Raw genomic sequence first — 20394 nt, forward strand, 5'->3', positions numbered from 1 at the left:
ATTAAACGCCGTAGGTAGTGCGTTCTCTCATTGCTTTGCCGCCGGCTTAGTTCGTGTCGCCAATATCGTCGATACGGCTAAGACGAAATCTGTCAGCAACTTATTGATCTACGACCACTCCACACCCCGCCGATAAGCTAATTCGCCTCATGACAAAATGGATAGTAGGCGAACCATGCCTGTGGCTGGGAAGGGTGGAATGCGCTAACCGTTCCAAAACTCGTATTTTGCTGACATCCGCGTTGTCATGGTTACCGCGTAATCAATAATTCGTTCGGATGAACCGCCGAGAATATATAATCTGAACTGCCGCCGCCGTCGCTCGGTCAGTACATATATCACCGGCACGCTGGGCACACCGCTGTTCCACTCCCCGGCGTCGTTGCTCTGGACGTGCAGTATATTATAATATGCAAGTGTGATCATCGGAAGGACTGTTCTCGTCGTCTTGTCGTCTCCACTTGACTGTCGTTCGGATTGCTGTCATCACATACAGGTATTTTCTTATTTATAATAATATGCGATGTTTGTATTATATTATGTTGTATTATTTGGATTTGGGCGCTGAATTACGTAGGTATGTAATAAATTATTTCATGCCTACTAATAATCATTTATGTATTTATAAATGTACATATTTATATTTATACATATTTTTTTTGTTTACGTAAATTATTTTCTATTATACCTATTAATTGTGGTATTGAAAGGTACATTGTGCCCAATCACACATTGATGTGTTCATTTGAATATATTATTGATGTACATCCGAATAAGCTTGATACTCTATTATAATTCCCCCCTCTCCCGAGTCGTTTGCCGATAACTGCTGTATTATCGTAGGGTCGGTAACGGCGTAATAACATTACTAAAATTATTTGATATAAACTTCAGATTATTAGCAAAATAAACTTGATGGTTTATATATATATATATAAAAGTTTAAAATTTAATTTTACTTTACGTTATTTCAAACAAATACTGAATTATAAATTATCGGCAGTCGCCCCATTATAACAATTCTGAATCAACGATAAACTTTTTATGTGTAAGAAAATAAAACTTTTTAGTAAATTTTAAAACCTAAGGTGTACAAATTAAAAATTAAATAAACCTAAATTACGTTTAACTTATTTTTAACCAAATTGATTTCTTTATATTGTTGTAATTCAAAAACAGTGTTGGCACCATGGGCGTAGCTAGGATTTCAATCAGGGGGAGGAAAATAAACAAGATTATGAAAACGCCAATGATAATTATTAAAAAAAAATTGTTTTAATTCAATTTGAGGTGCAAATTTAATACAGCAGGGGTGGGCACTTTCCCACACCTGCCCCACCCTTGCTACTCCCATGGTTGGTACTGTACGACCGTTCCTGAGTTTATGTGTGTTAGTACCGTATCCGTCAAAGGTTCGCAGCTTTGCCCAGTCATTTTTTTCTCACACTGCACACATTGCGGATTCATTTACAATTCGTATGCATCCATTTTGTCTGGTCTCAGAAAACCACCTGAGTCGTGAACTTGTGAAGTCAATAACATAATATGGGTATAAAATTATAACACTTCTAAAAAAAAAAAAAACCGTATAAATATTCAAAAAGTAACCAATAAAAATTAATTTTAATGATTTTATAAATTTTTTAAAATAATAAAAAAGTGTATTATTTATTAAAATTGACATGGCTCTTATTCAGTTAATTTTTAATTTAGTACCATAGTTAATACATCAAAATTGCTTAAAAAAATAGACCTATCCGAATATGGTGTTCAAAATAGGTGTTGCTATTCAAAAAAAAGTTTTTACTGAGGATGCGCAGACCAAAATTTCAAAAAATTTTAGAATGTATCAAAAAATGTGTATTTATATACTACCAGTTTGTAAAAAAAAATCCGGCCGAGAAATTTAGTGTTCCCTAAATTGGTGAACACACTATATATATATATATTATACATGTAACTAAAAGAAAAAATTATAAGGTGGATAACCAAAATAAAACAATTATTACTTTATTCTGATATTATTCCTATAATATTTGCTGCGTCTGTTATATTATATTACATTATTATTTATACTATTTAAATATTTGCTGTGATTATGATTATCATATTTATTATTATTACTATTGTCCTAATATTTATTATACAAACTATACAGTCCACAATAAACAATCTTATATTCTCTCACTGTTTTCTACACCACAAGTCAATCAATATTCTACCACTGAATTGAGAAAGTCACCATTTAATATCACAGGTGCGTGATTTGAAAGCATTAAAATAACCAGTAGAACATTGGGATGCTTGGTGCTTGGCTAATCGCTTAAGTATGCTCCAAATTAAATATTATAACACTGTGAGTGAGTGGAAACTCGGACAATCTATTATAGATTTACCTTAATTTACCGAAATTGAACAGTTTTTAGCAAGCAGAGTATCGGTATATGGAGTTGGTGATGTAGATAAACTTATGAAAGAGAATACGTTCCAATGAGTGGCTCTATCATACCCAAACAACAATATAAAAAAAGCTCTACTTGCCAATCCAAATAATACCAATCAAAATTATGTCGCCAAGTGCGTCTCTGTTCTGGTCAACATAAACTTTTTCATTGTGAACAATTCTTAAATATGACTGTATCTGATCGCGCAAAATGAATCGTCCTAACATTTAGTATATAAACTATACAGTCCATAATATAAATTACTTATATATTATTTTATTTATTTTCTTAAATATATCTTTAAGTTCTACAAAGTAGCTCTAAAGTTTCTCTAGTATTGTGAGCATTTCATGCACTAACATCTATTAACTAGGTACCCAATAATTTAGGAAAATTTAGTTATTAATGTTTGCCCACATCCCAAATATAATGTATATAATATGACGTAGAAAAATATAGTAAATAGTTAATAATTATTATAATCCTATGTCCTGTATAGAAAATTCCATCATAAAAAATGTGGTTAAAAAATTACCTAATATTTGTAACCTAATAATAATTATTCTAGGGATTATTTTTGTACTTGTGTTTCTATCAAAAATGTAATCTACCGACTTAATTTAAATATTATATAATTCTAACATTTTATATTTATTCTAATTTTTTGAATGATTTATTGTGCTTTTTGTATAGTTGTTAGTTTATTATGCTAAATTAATTTATTTTTTTTCAGAAAATTGAAAAATGGTTAATAATCGGACTCTATTTACAATATTACTAACGGTACTCGCAGTAATCTTCGGTCTATTCAAATTATGGTGCCTGATAACTCAGTTAAAAACTATGACATTAGAAGGTATACAACTATAATTGAATAAATGCATTAGTAATTATTATTTATTTTATGGTATAAACTTCAGATTATGAAATAAATAAACTTAATTGTTTTTTTATAAAAATATTAGTTTAAAATTCTATTTTGTTTCACGTTAGGTATTTCAAACATATATTGAATTCTAAATCATCTATAGCTGCATTTGTCTGATATATTATTATATAATAAATAGTTGTTAAAAAGCATAGGAAGACTTTATGCATGAATATTCTTTTCTAAATGTGTCGGTTACAAATATAGCTGCCAATGTAGACTATGTATTTTATTGTATTTAGGTACCATATTTTTTCATCGTGAAGACGTAAAACCATTGCTAGTGCTCGCATATACAAATATCGAATAAATAGTGTTAATCAGTTAATCATGTTATTCCATATATGATATGAACATCTATAATATGTATTATTATTTTTTTGATTTATCTTACTTAAATGAAATATTTAAAAATAATAAATTTTATGAAATTTTAAAACATTATGTCAAATCAATAACACGATTTTATTATTTTAAATTAATCTAACTTTAAAATAATATATACTAATGAAGTATTAATTATAATGAGATGTTTAATGTTATTATTAATTGTGAAATATTAGAAATTAATTCAGAAGTAAAACAATCGCAATTATGTATATCTTTTTAGGCATGCAAGCTTATTATACAAATTTATTGGAATTTAACCTCATTAATATATTACATAACTTTTATGTTTAGTAGAATATTTAATTAAGGCTTAAAAATATATTTATAGGTATAGTGGGTATATGTTTATTGTTTATACTTTAAATTTTACTATAATCAGTTTTATTATTTCAATTTTAGATGATACGAGTGATGTTCCTGCTGTCAATCAAACTGAAATAAATTCGACTGCTCCCAAATTTAAAGATCTCGATAGCGTCGACAAAGTGATGGTAGGCTACGAAAGAAATACGATAAAATTGAAATGTGAAGCTGAAGGTAATTGTCAATTTTATAAACTAATGAGAATAGTAGACATTGAAATTTTCCAATTTTAAGTTATTAGATTCAAATTAAACACAATGTATTTAACATTTACGTTGCTTAATATAATGTTAAATAATTATAAATATTATTGTGTGCAATATAGGTAATCCTTTACTGAACATAACATGGTATAAAGACGGAGTCACGCCACCTCAACGTCAATGGGGTGTAATTATATACACTCAAAGGGCCATAATACTACACAATTTAACAATGGAGGATTCCGGTACTTACAAGTGTAAAGTGATCAACGAAAACGGATTTATAGATTTCACTTATAAAGTAGAAGTACACAGTAAGCTTAAAGATAATTATCATTATTATTATTATTATTATTGTATTAATCAATTGTATCATAATATTTAACCGATTTTGAAAAAACCTCGGAATATTGAAACTAATCTTATGAAATCAATCACAAATTGAAAACAGAACAATTTCCCGGTATGATCTACATTAAAGAAGGGAATAACATCACCGCACTCGTACACACCAACACATCGTTTGATTGTAATGTGGAGGCTGATCAGAAACCATATATTGAATGGTTATATCATAACACCAGTTTCAAGAATGTCAATGATACAAATTTAAATGACGGCATTATTATTAAGGTATAAACCAACACTTTTAAAATTGAATACCAAAGGTTTATAATTATGTAGGTTAAAAATATATAATATTGTATTAAATACCTATTATATATTGTATAGTATGAGTAATGATTTAAATGACATGAAATCACTAGCGACAGTTATATATCTTTAAATCAATTACTTAACTTACTTTTACCGTAGTGTACTTTAATATAACATTAAATTATTTCAAAATTATGGGTTTTTTCAAGCTACGCTTTTTTCCAATTATAAAAACTAAATTTCACCGTTTTTTTTTTTTTTTTGTCAATTATATCTGTATTGACTTTACTGCAACCTCGTGGAATGTGCATAGATAATCATTAATATTTTTGTATAGGTATATGTATTTAACTTTTGACATTTTCAAAATATAGGGGGAGATTTTGGATGTAGAGAGAGAGAAATAATTATTATGAAAAAATATGCACGTACATAGTATTTATGTAGGTACCTATACATAAATATTATGCATTTTCCTATACAAATTAATATCAACAACAGCTGTAACTTAAAACTAGAAAATATAATAATAGTACTTTTGAGCTTAAATACATTTATTAACAAAATAACAAAATCATCTAAACATATTATTTTAACATTGACTTAAAATTTCAAAAAAATATTATATTACTAACAATCACAATTTTTTAATGAGTATTTAATATCTTTTGTTTTGAGATCTACCTTTCATACTTTAAGATCACAAACAATTTAAGCACCTTTTTTAATTTTATAAATATAACACTATATAATAGTCTTGAACAATATAATAAATTTTGAATGCATATTAAAACTTAACCAAACCTTGATTTAAAATATTAAAAACAGAAATACCTATATCTATAAAAACTTTAAATATAATATGAAGTTTTGGTGGGGAAAATCTAGTTTTATTGATGACTAGTGTATTATTACCCAAATTTAACACTATAATTTTAAATTATCATTAGAGTTCTTTGTAATTGACTTTAATAGGAAACAAAAATACCACTTTTCTCTTTTTTATTATTATATTTGGATTTGGAAGCACCTGCAAAAATTGATCTGTACCAATTACACTGTTATTATTATCTGTTACAATAAATTCTGTAAAGGAGTTCCCAAGTTTTCTTAGTTTTATTTTCAGTGATAGAATTATCTTTGTTTTGTTTTTCAATACAACGAACGTACCGAAAACCTAGAGCATCTGCCGACTTCTTAGAATCTTTTTCGAAGTAAGAAGTATTTTTTGACTTAACCTCTAAAGTTGACGATGTTGGTTGTATATCGTATATGTACAATATACATCACATTTAACTTCAACTGGGAAATTTTCTAGGCAATCTACTTCCTCATTAGTTGGTAAAATAATATTATGATGTCCTTAAGAAAACTTGTCACAATCATAATAATCAAAACAACTTTGTTTTTTCATAACTAATTTATTGGGAAACTCTTTCATAAATACAACTTGATGTACTTTGAAAGAAAGAATTTCTGGTGGTATATTATTTTTCATTGATTGAATATCTTGCTCATGAACCAAAATTATTTCCACTTTTCTGACGTTCTCTTTTAAGACCTTTACAAAGCTTTCAAAGCAATCTATGTCTTCCCCTTAAGCAACAACTTGATTTACCATTCTCTTTAGACAATTTCCAACACCATCTGGAGCACCTTTCCCATGACCAGCTTCCATATAATTCCATGTATATAATGAGACTTCAATTGAATTCTGAAGGGAATTAGTGATTATAAAAATATGGTTTTGTTACGGTATTGTGTTGGACTATCTGTCAGAAAATGAACAATGGTGATGTGTGGAATACTGCATTGTATGAATTGAAAAATAGGTTGTAGATGTGCCCAAACAGCAGCAGGTAAACATTCAGATAGAGTTCACATCGATTGTGATGCTACTGAGATATACTTATCTTTTTTAAAATATATCTGCAACGGGTGAAAAGTGTACTGTTTACAACTACCATTAAAATGTAATGCCTATGTTTCTGTTGAATATTTCAACGAGTAATTTTCTGAGAAATCACTGTAAATTATCACCTCATTCGGATTCAATTTTGTCTTCAGCATCTTTATAATATCTTAACTGATGTATTACGTTTTCTTCATGGTACAAATACTTTATATACTCATTATTGAAGGTGTTTACACCGTCCATGACTGAAACAGTTATTTTGTCTTTCACCGTATGTTTTACAGATCGAGTTTTATTGTTTTTGTCGGTAAAAATTTCATTTTTATTTGCCATTTGAAGTAAGTGACTGTAGTATCTATCTTAAATAAATCATAGTAAATTTGTAAGTTCTTGCAATAACCATACATTCTTTGCAAACAGGCTATATTATCAATATGACAATATATATAACAAGTGTGAACTCTTTTATGTTAGCATTGTCAATTATATTCTTTTAAAATAACGCTGAAACTAAAAACCCAATGTTTACACAAACTTAACACAATCGTCTATAACATTCGGAAACTTAATGTTGTACATTCCAAAATGGCCAAACAATCTCACAAAATAATACATAGCCAATTTTACAGTTAACTTTTCGCAGGAATTTGATATGACAACGTTTCAAGGTATCAGTTACATTAGTTAGAAGTCTTTTTTGTTTTTTAATTTTATGCTTTGTTATACAATCTTTTTTACCTGGACACATCATCGAAATTTCATCATCCTCAAAAACAATCTCGAATATCCTGTTTTACTAGCTCATTTATCTTACTTTAGTTTTTAACTGCTTATTATTGGTCAGTATACGTGAACTGTTGAATAATTTTGTTGAAATCGTAAAACGCAAGTCATATAATAAATTATATAGGTATATATTTTTAAATTTTTATTCTCATCCAAATGTTCACAAAACTCTCATTTTTTTTTCGTCGTAAAGAGAGCAGTTTTAAATGTTGTGTCAACTGATATTTCATTGCTTCGCCAAAAAAACAATTTTCGTCTTATATCTTGATTATTCCCATGTTTTATTAATTCTGAAGCTTCTCTTCGTGGTGACTTTTCATTACCTTTCTAATTGCACATTCTCCAGCATCTTTGCTGCCATTTATTTGACTGCTGTGTTAAAGCAGTAACCTTTTTCAATAGTTAATTGTTATCTCTAACTACTTTAAATGGATACCAAAAATAAATTATTTTTATATATGTTTCATATAATAATGCTTTTAGGATAGCAATAGCTCTAGCAACGAGTCCATCATCGCGGAATTATTGAAACTGATCGACGTAACGCATTTGAACGAAGGATGGTATACGTGCAAAGCTATATTGAAAAATGACACGGTCTACGCTAGTGTCTATTTGAAAGCGATTAACAGTGCGTAATCGGAGTAAAGAAAAATGTTTTTGTTATAATAGCACTGATTAAAATTTAGATAATTAAGAATGCAATTAAAATATTTTAGCATTGGAAGTACCGAAGAATAAAGTTTTTAAATTAAAAGTGTACCATTCGATTACTATGGTCATAAGCTACGAGTTGATAATTTTGGCCTGCGTCATAATGATTGTGCATAGACAAAAAAAGAAGAAAGAGTTGATGGCTAGGCAATCTGATGGAAACGAAAAAATCACTCAATGGACCAAGAAAATAGTTATCGAAAAACTAAAAATACCCGATGTCAACGAATCATTAGTAAGTTGCATTTTATAATATAAATATAATATTACAATATAACGATGTACGGAAATTTATTTTTATTTACATTGTTAAATATCAACATTAAAATAAATCCTCTATGATATAACATATCTACATATCTAACTAATCATTTCTTTCAGACAAAACCAGTAGTGAATATCAAAAAAAAGAAAAGCAAAAGCACCAATTACAAACTGCCAATCGATCGTGATTTTGAATTTCCTAGACACAAACTATATCTTGGTAGAACTATAGGTGAAGGAGAATATGGTAAAGTTGTACGTGGAAAGATTGATGGAATTATACGTGAAACTGGATTGTGCAAGCTCGCTGTAAAAATGTTAAAAGGTAGCTAACTATATTATTGTTATGTGGAATAACATTGTTTCTATTGTTTAATTTTTTCGGTACATATTTAAAAGAAATACAATTAATTTAATTTATGTTTAATGAGTAGATGGACACACTGATTCCGACATGATAGATTTAGTATCGGAAATGGAAATTATGAAGATGATCGGTAAACATCAAAACGTCATAAGCTTACTGGGATGTTGTTCACAAGATGGACCTTTGTACGTGCTAATGGAATTCACATTATACGGTAACCTCAGAGATTTCTTAAGAAACAACAGACCAACCTCAGGCAGAAGAACGGGTAGAGTAGGAATTCTCGGTTACCCCTTAGATGAATCTCATTTATTATCATTTGGATATCAAGTTGCCAATGGAATGAATTATTTATCTTTCAGAAAGGTATTTCTGAATTTCTTAATTAACTATCGATTATAATTAAATTAAATGATAAAATTATTATATTATTATTATTATTATTATTATTATTATAGATATTGTACATATTTAAAGTTGTTGAACATCGAGTTTTCTTTTTATTTGTCTTGTAGTGTATTCACGGAGATTTAGCTGCAAAAAAAGTCTTGGTAAACGAAGATCTAAAGTTGAAAATTTCAGATTTCGGCTTAGCTAGAGACATTCAAAATCAAGATTATTATAGAAAAAATACCGATGGAAGAGAACCAATAAAGTGGATGGCGCCTGAATCTCTTTTCTTTGGATTGTACACAATTCAATCTAATGTGTAAGTTAAAATTTTGTTTGATGTAAAAGTTTTCGTTGATAATGTTTTTTTCTTTAAAATTTAAAATCTTTTTTATAAGAAAAAACACTGATTACCTGGTTATTTGTAACCTCATCATATATATACGTATATATAATACCTCATCATATATATACGTATATATAATACCTCATCATATAATTATACATATTTACTAATCCATAGATTTATTTATTTTATGATATAAGGTAGGTACACAGTTATTGGTTATTTACGGTTGTTGATAAAACTATAAATGATAAAGTAAACATGTCATGTTTTCTTTTTATTTTCCAAAATTTAGATGGTCTTATGGAGTGCTGTTATGGGAAATAATGACTTTGGGTGGTACGCCTTATCCTTCTGTACCTAACGTGGAGCAATTGTTCAATCTGCTACAAACCGGATATCGTATGGAGAAACCGTTTTACTGTTCTCAGGAAGTGTAAGTTTGCATAATAATTTTGTCATTATTATAAATATTCAACCCACGAAAACAAGAATTAACGCCACCATAAATTGTTATCCTATTATGTATATAATTTAAATGGGTATTACCTTTTTTCAATTTATACTTGACAATTATTACAATACATAATTACAAAGTAATTAATTAATTACAACATAAAAAAAATATAAAGACAAACATTAATGGTCAATGATAAAGAAAATTAGGGTTCGTATTTGTATTTTGCATTCAGCAAGTGACACCTCAATGGTTCATTAGATAAATAGTTAGCGAATTGGAAACAATTTGGAACATAGAATGGATTGTGAAATCTGGTTTTTTACGAGGAACTTTGAAGTTTAATTGTGATAAAAGAAAAGATAAGAAGAAGCAGTTTTACCACGTAATATTCCATACAGTAGTTTAAGATCGAGCGTTACTCTGCCGTCGGCTAACGAGTTTAACTCAAGAAGACCATAAATAGGTGTATAGTCATGAGGTAGGTAGGGAATTCCTAATGAAAAGCTAAACGAATAGTAAAAACGTACGTTGTACTCTTTCAATTAAATAAGCGTCGTAAGCAGTATGCGAATTCCAAATTACAGAGTCGTTTAAGAATCGGATGAATTAGTGCACAATAAAGCTTTTTAATAGACTTTTGGTGCTTAAAATCAAAAGTTGTCCTCATCACAATACCAAGTACTTTAAAAGCTCTTCAACAAACCATTTTTATATGAGACCGTGGATCTAGTTAAGTATTAAATTTAATACCTAGATAAATGATATAATTAACATGTGCGATATTGTATGTACCTGAGTGATAAGTATTTAATATTAGACTTCGAGATCTGCTATAGGTCATGATATGATACTTGTCAATATTGAATGAAAATCCTAGAGTTTGAAACCAAGTAACGAAATAATCCAAGTCACCTTGTAACTCAACATATTCATAAGGAGAGTCAATGAGCAAAAATAATTTTATATCATCTGCATAACAAAGTAACTTGCAGTGAACTGAGTTGCACACTAAACCATTGACGAGAATAGAGAATAAAATGGGAGACAAATGTCCTCCTTGGAGAACACCAGAGGAAGCCAATAACAGATTAGATCTCCCGCTAAATAGTTTGACCCATTGGTGTCCCGAGCTGAGATAAGATCTAAACCAGATTAAAAGTGGTTCACCAAAACCCGTTTTTTCATGAACTTTAATTAAAACGCCATGGTTCACAAGATCAAAAGCCTTTTTGAAATTGGTATAAAACACGTCAACCTGAGAATTCTGGCTGAATGCATTAAAAACAAAATTGTAGAATACAAGGTTGTAGGTAGTGGTAGAACGGCCAGGAAAGAAACCATGTTGTTCTTCTATGATAATATTGTTAATAGATGGTTGTCTTTTAATTAAGACAAGCTTTTCGAAAACCTTAGAAATCTGAGATAGAATAGTTATAGGTCTATAATTGTGTACGATTGAATGATCACCAGGTTTAGGAATGGGTGTGATGGAACTGAGTTATAATATAGATGAATAATCACCTTCATTCAAAGATTTATTAAATATGAGCCAAAAAGGGTAAGAAATGATGGATATTAATTGGAATATTAGCTCACCGCATATACCATCAGGACCAACAGACCAGTTATCTCGCAATTTCATTTCGAGAGACCATGATAAACATCATCAATACTGAGATTAATATTGTTAGGCAAAAAGTAGGGATGTTTAATATATCCACATCTAAATCAATCACAGTGGAAGAGTAAATTGATGAGAAATATGAAGAAAACAGGTCAGCTGATTACTGCTCGTAAGATGAGGTTAGCCTATAGGACAACTCTTTGAGAACACTGCTTAAATTACAATTATTTCTTAAGAACTTCCAAAAGTGGAGAGGGTTATTATTGAGTGTTACTTCAGAATTTTCAGTGATCCTTCTGTAATACTTCTTAAATTCGTACTTGGATTGTAAAAATGAGAATTATTTGTAAGCCACCAAAAACGATGTTCTTTTATACCATAAATGAGCATTTTTCTTTTGCGATAATATTTCTTTTAGTTCAGCAGAAAACCACATCGGATGAGACGATTTTTATGGCGACATCAAGAACATAATCGAGAATAGTTTGATGCAAAGCATCATAGAGAATATTCGTAGCTGATTCAACGTTGTGGGAAATAAAAGTAGAATGTGTACAAAACTCAATACTTTGGTTTTGATGATATGTTATTTATTTGATGTATTAACAATATAATAATAAGAAATTTCATTTTTTTCTTTTTCTCTATATATATTATTCTTCCAAATTTTACAGTATTTAGATTTTTGGGTCATAACAATATTTCAGGGGATGTATAATATATAATAGTAATACTCACGGTTATATGATGTATTGATGGATGTGTATCTGATTTATGTTCGTGATTTCTGCTCCTCTTCTTTGAATGTTTTTTGATTAATGATTACAGGAACGTCTTATGTTTTTCTTATCTTAATCTTAACGACTGGGTTATATAATATGTACAGTGGCGTATTAATCTCTACTAGTAGCAAGTCACTTATGAGTACTACCACTCATCAATATTATACAATAAAAACAATCCTGTGCAACGTCTGTATTAACCGTAACTAAGAGCAAGCCCTTAATAAGTATAGCGTTCGTCAGTTTTGTATCGGATAATGGTTGTGGTATAAGTCCTATTAGTGTGTCCGTTTGACGGTGGTTTGATACCGTCCGGCTTACACCTCAATTTCACAACGAGCAATATTTAGCATGAGATAAGCAATTTCGATTGCTTGGGCGGTGCCTTATATAGTATAGTTAAGCCTCTTGATGATGATAGTTGATATAATGATATTTGTATTTTTTTAATGTTCATTCATTTAAAATTTTGATCGGATTGAAATTTTATATTATTTTTTATGATAATTATGATAGCTTAAACTTTTTACATATTACTTCATTTATGATAATATCTTTTAATTAATTAATAATTGATTTTTTAATCGTGGTTCGCAAACACGGAGGTGGGTATAGCGCGCTCTAGGTAGCGGTTAGATCAATGGTTCCCAAACTTTTTCCCATCGCGGCACATTATTATTAGTTTTTATAAGTCACGGCACACTTTGGATAAATATTATCTACTTATCGAATAATATCGTTATTAGGTAATAGTATAAAAAAAAGTTCAAGTTATCGCGGCACACCCTTGGAGAAACACTGGGTTAGATACTACATGCCGTGTGGTCATCGTTGTTGAGAGGAACAAGAGCGCGCTATTAGTGAAAATGGCGATCTTGTCCCGTTACAAATGCCAGTCTAAAGAATTCATGAAAAAGCAAATATAATCAAAATTTGTACATTTGAAGTTATAAAAATATTGAGTTGTATCACAGCTAAGATATGTAAAACCTACAGAAAAGGTATGTTTAGAACTGGGTGAAAAGAATCTAAAGGCACTAAAGGTTCAAGAGACTTTTCTACTTCAACAAGATTATCGCTACAGAATACCAAATCTAAAATCAAGTTCTGGGAATTAGCTATATAAGATATAATATAATATAAATTTATATTATATAATAGAGTTGACACTACCATAAATCGTTATCCAATTAAATATACATAATATAATTTTAAGACGATATCGGTATAAATTATTTTCAATGTTAATACCGACATCATTGACCAACACTGCTCTTAATTATACACGATAATAAAATTATACGTGTGCAAAATTGCTTCCGCTAAATATTATTATTAACGTGTATCTTTGTGGTGTATCTTCAACAGATATTCGATAATGCAAAACTGTTGGAATGACAATCCGAACAATAGACCCAAGTTCAATGATGTGATGAAGATTTTCAATAAAATAGGGTCGGAGACCAGCCACCTGGATTTAGTTGAACTCAAGATACCGCAGCCGCCCACACCACCACCAGTCAATAAAATCCATTCGACTCAACAACCAGAGTTGAATTTGTAGAGTATTAAAACTCAATCGATTAGTATAATTCTTAGTATTCTCAACTTAATATGAGACTTAACTTGAATTTTGTTTACTTACTACCTTGATTTCATTTGACAACATTCAAACATTTTTATTCGCTTAGTGTAATAGATTAAATATATTTCACACAAATTATTAACTGTAGAGAGTGTAGAGTATAGATTAGTCATTGAGTGATTAGTCAGCTTAAATGTAATTATTATATACATTTTATTATAATCTTTAATTTAAGCTAAACTTACTAAAAGACTTTTTGTTTCTTGTTAATTTAACTAACTATGTAAACTATCTTATGTTATTTTTTTTTTTTATTAGCTTGCTTACATTTTTTCATATTTATAAAATGTTTTTACGCTACGGACGCTAGTATACTACACATCTTAAAATATTTTAAATATAGTACCTAACCAATGAACTAGTGTTGTATTTTGGTATGCACATATATACGAAAAAAAAATTAATGATCAGTTTTAATAAAGCGTATACTCTTATTCTTTATTATTCATTCAACTAAGCTAAAAATGAATACCTGCCAATATACCTAACACACATACGGAATTTTTATTTTAGAAAAGTAAAGGGTTTTAAAACAAAACCTCATTTGTAGTCCTTTATGTAAGCTAAAATATTATGTGTGGTATTAATAATATACATATACTTACACTAAAACCTGTGATCTAAAAACTAAATTAAACAAACATAAGTTTTTAGTTTTTACCTCTGTACTTTGACCAGGTAGTCTTATAAAAGAGCTTAAAAAAAATAACCACGTATATAATTCGTTAAGTAAACCTATTACCCGTGTATAACAGGGGTGGTTCTTTACAAGTCCCTGGGAGAAGAAAGGGGTAAAAATATTTACACACACATCTCACCTTTTTCCGTTGATATAGTGCCTCCTGCCTAATGTCAGATTATGTGTCACAGAAAACAAAACACTATCTGTAAATTGGGAACAATCAATGCACACATTTAAAATAAAAAATTAAAGAAAATCAATTAACAATTCAAAAACTGCACCCCAAGCATAAAAATATAAATTTATATACCTTTGAAACGTTATAAGATTTGGTTTGTCGATGAACAATATTAAAACAATCCTCTTAACAATTTTAAATTAAGAGGACGTCTTACTCGCATCTGTCATCTTCGTCTTACACACATTTGACATGAACAAAACGCATTTACGCAGACTGTGTAGAACTCGCTCAATTTAGGTTCTAGAGTAAGTATACTTATAATAAAATAGATGTATAACAATATTTCTGAGGGCAAGACGCTGCGCTTTTTTCATTATTCCCAATATATCATCAATTATATCGTTTAGAAATAGCAAAAATGTCAACATTTGTAAACGACCTTAAACTTTTCAAAATTGAAATTTTTTTTAAAAAACGCAGCAATTCACAATTCAATTTTATTTAAGATTTTAAATTATCCTGCATAAGTATTCAAATACATCTTCAATAACAGCGTATATATTTAAATTGCCCATGTGTACCTGCAATACTATAGGTACTGGAATCTATTATTATAAATATAATTGTTTTATATGCTTTATCAATATAACGACCAAGTCAAACGATATCAAATTAAATAGTAGATATAAATTGTAAATACAACACGAATGCGTGATTTACCAAGCCTGATGCTAACATTCATTTTACACTTCGTTAATAAATTTATTAAAATTACGAATTTAAGTAGATAACCTACCTATAAAGATCGTATTTTAAAGTTTTATATATTTGTTAATTAAGAAGTGTAATTCTGTGACGATATAGGTTTTAAAAATAAAAAATAAAGAACCAATCTTGTTTTACTTTAGTTTGTTAAGCAGACCTTTGTTAACCTTGGAATATGTTTACATACAATTAAAATTCGAACGATCAAGTAATTTTTATGTCATTAAAATGTTTATGACTACTAAAAATAATAGTTTTCCAAAATACTTTTTAAAATTATATTGTACCTAGTATTCCAAGTATATTATTTTATCTAATATATTTTATTATTTCATTAATTTTTACAGATTATAAAATGTTAATTGGTTAATATTACTTATTATTATTAATAACTAACATTTCCAAATCATCATGGCCTTACTATGGATTATAACTTCTATTTTTTTAAATAGTCATCATAATAAATTTACTGGAAAAAGGATGTTTCTCTTTTTAAATAAAAAAAAGTTATATAGGACACACCTTAAATGTTATAAAAAATTTGAGTATTTGAAAATATTTTAAACATTGTCTTTAAGTATATAGGTATACTACCTACTTAAAAATTCCAAAAATCAGGATTTGAATAAATTCATTATTAAAGAAAAACTTGTGGGGTAAAATGATTACAGGTGAAGCGCCTTTACAATGTACTATGAAAATCCACGATAAGACGAAATCCCTACATCGGCTATATTATCTATATAATGAAAGTATTAAAATGATCTTCGATCACAAATAACATACATATTACTAGTATCGATACTAAATTTATCATTTTTACGATTTTCATAATGGTCTAAATAGTTATATATTTACTTTTGTCAATTGTACTAATTATATTTTGTTAATATATACTTATATAACATTTTATGTCTTATACGCTGTAGGTACTATTATAAGAACGCCATAGTCAATATTATATTATTATGCCGTGTATTAATATAGTATAATATATATCTTGATAAAATGCGATATACAAAACCACAAAATCCCTATTAATATAGCCGTGACCGTATAATGATATCGTCGATTACAAATCACGTATTATTGTGCATTATTTAAACTATATAGATGTTTGATCGTCAATACAATACATTCGAAGCAAAGTGGGATAGGTTTAAACGTCGAGTCCGGCAGAGCGCTCGAATACCTGTAATATATAATCAAAACGTAGTACCTATACACACATCGTTATTCATTACATTATGCACTTATGTATTGTATAATATATAATTTATAGGCATTATTGTGATTGCGTTTCGCCGCCGAGTCGATATTTATAAGTGCAGTGGTTTTCATTTTTACCACTAGCTCCAAAAATGGTCTACGAATATTTTAAGAAAATTTTAGTTTTGGTTTTTTCCCTCAGTAATTTTTTTAAAATTATCTTACATTTTACACTAGGTATTTCTCAGTTTTGTTTTTTACTTAATTCAAATCACAGAGATAGCATATAAACATTTTTATTTAATATTCTGAATCAGTTTGTATTATTTCTTGAAGCTTTATTTGTATAGAATGTATATGAATACCGAATAATACTTGTATAGAATACTGTGTACCAATGTAGGTACCATTCTAAAATATGATCAGATTTATTTTTTTTGGAAAAAATTGATTCTAGATGGTATTTTTTTGGAGGCCAAAAGCAAAAATTTTAAAAATTGGGTATGGCTCTGCTATATATATTAGATTTTGAATGGGTCACTGTAATTTATGTTTTGAATTTGAATTCAATGAAAAACTGTTCTTAATTTAAACGATCTGCCGATCTGTACCAATAAGAATAATAATATTTAATAATATATTTTTTGGTATAGCTAAAGTAATTTATTTTAGTATTGTAGCGTAACTGTAAGTAGACTTTATTTTTGCATTTGCAAAAAACAATACATATATTATTGTATTATTATAACAATATATATTATAAATATTCATAGTTTTTACCATAAAAATTAGCGTTATTAACTTTAGATTTAATACCAATTTAACAATATTTTACTACTACCTAAATTAATCTACATTATTACATGGTTATTTTTCGTGTTTCTCTAAAAAATACAGTACCTAGTTCTGAACGAATGAGGTCACTATTATAGTATACGCGTTTTCACTGTGATGGCCCAATGATGATTTTTTTTCTATCTTCAAAATCTTGGATTATTCAAATTATTTTTAGAATATTATCTTAAGTGGAAAACTAAATGCTCTAGTTGTATTTTTTGTAAGATTCTCATACGAATCAAGACATGTCACATAGTGTTTTTGAGCTTGTCGCGCGTTTTTCACGCTCGAATCACCGACTAAAAAAAAAATTGTATAACACATCGATTTGTATGTCAACACTGCAAGATTAGCGGTGGTGATAGTTCTTTGTCATTATTTAACATACATGATTAATTAACACATTGTTTTACATTGTAAATTATTATGTAATATTATTTTATAAATAATATAAGTATTATAACAGTATCTAAATTATACATTTATTAAATACAATTTGTTTAATAATTGTTTAATTTCTGTTCTGTCTAACGGCCGACCACAATCCTATCTCCTGCAACCCTGCCGCTTAAAAGGTCTTCTACAGCCTACGCTATCGACGAATACATAAAACTGAGTAAAAAATAAAACATATATCACTACTAGTCGCCAGTCGGTTACGTGCATTATGAAATCGTTGACTTTTAAAATCACACACTTGCGATAAAATATACAAGACAAAACCACACACTTTTGGTAGGTTAAAACAGCACAATTTTTAAAATGTTGGTATCAAAAACCCCACATTTTTTATTTCAACCCAAAAAAGGTCGATGCACAAAAATCGCATTCTTTATAAATTTATAATCTATAATATTATGTTTATGTATACTTTATAATTTACTAGCTGTCACCCGCGTACTCCGCCCCCGTGGATATAGTTGTTTACAAAATATTATTAGGTATGGGCGACGGGCGTGTTTCGTGGCTCCACAATCCTGTCTATTTTGCAACGTTTTTTTTATATAATATGAAGAGCAATTTTATTGAACTCTATGCACAGTAGTTTAAAATTGTTATAATACACATCTCATATTGTAATATTATCTACTCGAAAATACTGCACAATGGCCCTGAGGAATGTATTTATGGAAATTAATGTAAACGTTAAATTAGTTCCAAGATGATATATTGTACTCATTAACTTAACAAAAGTCAGAACAAAAATGTATTGATCATATGAGTAATACATGCTTATTTGTTTACAATATGATATTTGTAATGCAAATTAAAAGTATATTGCTTATAAAGTAATCAGTTATATCAACCTAGCAACTAACCTGATATGAACTTGACATATGATAGAATTATGAAAAAAGTTTGTTAAATATGATTTGTTTATTTTATTTAATCTGGCGATGTGGTGACATTCAAGAGAGTATTTGGAACACTTTGAAAAAAAGATAAATAGACCTCGCTGAAGCCTCAAAAATTAGCTTTGTTTTTTAATTTTTCAAGAACTTGATACTTATTTTTTATTAACAAAAGTGGTACTAAAACCTTCTGCAGACTGTTAGGAATTTTCTACGTGTTGGAGATTGAAACTTTTTTATTTCCCCCCCAAAAAAATGATCACCGAAAACAAATTTATTGTTGTAAAATCAATACATTATTCATTAGAATCAAAAATGTATATAAAATAAGTACATGGTATAATTTTTAAAATAGTTTATCTGATTTTGTGCTATTTAATATTCATTATAAACATCATCACCTTTTGATTTATAAATATAATTATATGATAATGTCTTTGTTTTTGAGAAAAAGGATTTTAAAATATTTAATACCATATTTAAACAATATGTATACCGTTTTAGTAATTTACAGTGAAAAGTAGTTAAAAGCACTCCATGCACATCATTGAAAACTAAAATAAGACGAATCAAAATTAAACGTAATAGTATAATAGACTATTGGTTTTTAAGTTTTCTACCCAATACCCGTATTTTAAACAAACCACAACTAGGTAACATTACTAGGTAAATTACGTAGGTAACGCGTTAAGTAACGTCGTGTTACACGGTCGGTACCTAACGCTAAAATAATATATACTACGCACGTGTAGTGACAGCAATCCGTGTAGCAGCAAACAGCAGCTGTATCTGCGAACGGCGGTCATACTGTACCATAAAATATTCTAATAAATTACGCGATAACCGACCCGGACTTATATTATATAGTAACGAATTATAGCAACGAATATTATTCATAAAATCCAAAGCGATATTGTCATTATAATAATATCATATTCATAGAACAGTAATATATTTAATAATATTTGAGCGACGAAAACCAGTAGGTATATTATTATGTGATATTATATTTTTATAATATACGAGCGCGACCGTCGGCGGCGGCGCGCGGCTCGTCGAACGGTCGCGATCGCGTCGGCACATTCGCCGT

The 20394-nt window shown here is 28.8% G+C and overlaps 1 protein-coding gene across 1 annotated transcript; it reads left to right on the forward strand.

Annotated features, from left to right (window-relative positions):
- The first annotated feature begins 307 nt into the window (after positions 1-307).
- On the forward strand, positions 308-14207 carry LOC114133010 (fibroblast growth factor receptor homolog 1-like). The gene is made up of 12 exons (XM_027998627.2): positions 308-496; positions 3178-3300; positions 4162-4299; positions 4451-4642; positions 4780-4961; positions 8170-8317; positions 8406-8635; positions 8782-8989; positions 9099-9397; positions 9547-9740; positions 10063-10203; positions 14002-14207. The coding sequence occupies exons 2-12, from the start codon at positions 3189-3191 to the stop codon at positions 14195-14197; spliced, it is 2040 nt and encodes a 679-aa protein (XP_027854428.2). The 5' UTR covers positions 308-496; positions 3178-3188; the 3' UTR covers positions 14198-14207.
- Positions 14208-20394: the final 6187 nt, after the last annotated feature.

This window comes from Aphis gossypii, chromosome X (assembly GCF_020184175.1).
Source record: "Aphis gossypii isolate Hap1 chromosome X, ASM2018417v2, whole genome shotgun sequence".
Taxonomy (NCBI): domain Eukaryota; kingdom Metazoa; phylum Arthropoda; class Insecta; order Hemiptera; family Aphididae; genus Aphis; species Aphis gossypii.

What these genes read in the sequence shown, in the direction of transcription:
- LOC114133010 (XM_027998627.2), top strand. Translation starts at nt 3,189, where the DNA reads ATGGTTAATAATCGGACTCTATTTACAATATTACTAACGGTACTCGCA. An exon ending in ATTGAAATGTGAAGCTGAAG is followed by an intron (nt 4,300 to 4,450) that starts GTAATTGTCAAT and finishes TGTGCAATATAG; the next exon opens with GTAATCCTTTACTGAACATA. An exon ending in TTTTACTGTTCTCAGGAAGT is followed by an intron (nt 10,204 to 14,001) that starts GTAAGTTTGCAT and finishes TATCTTCAACAG; the next exon opens with ATATTCGATAATGCAAAACT.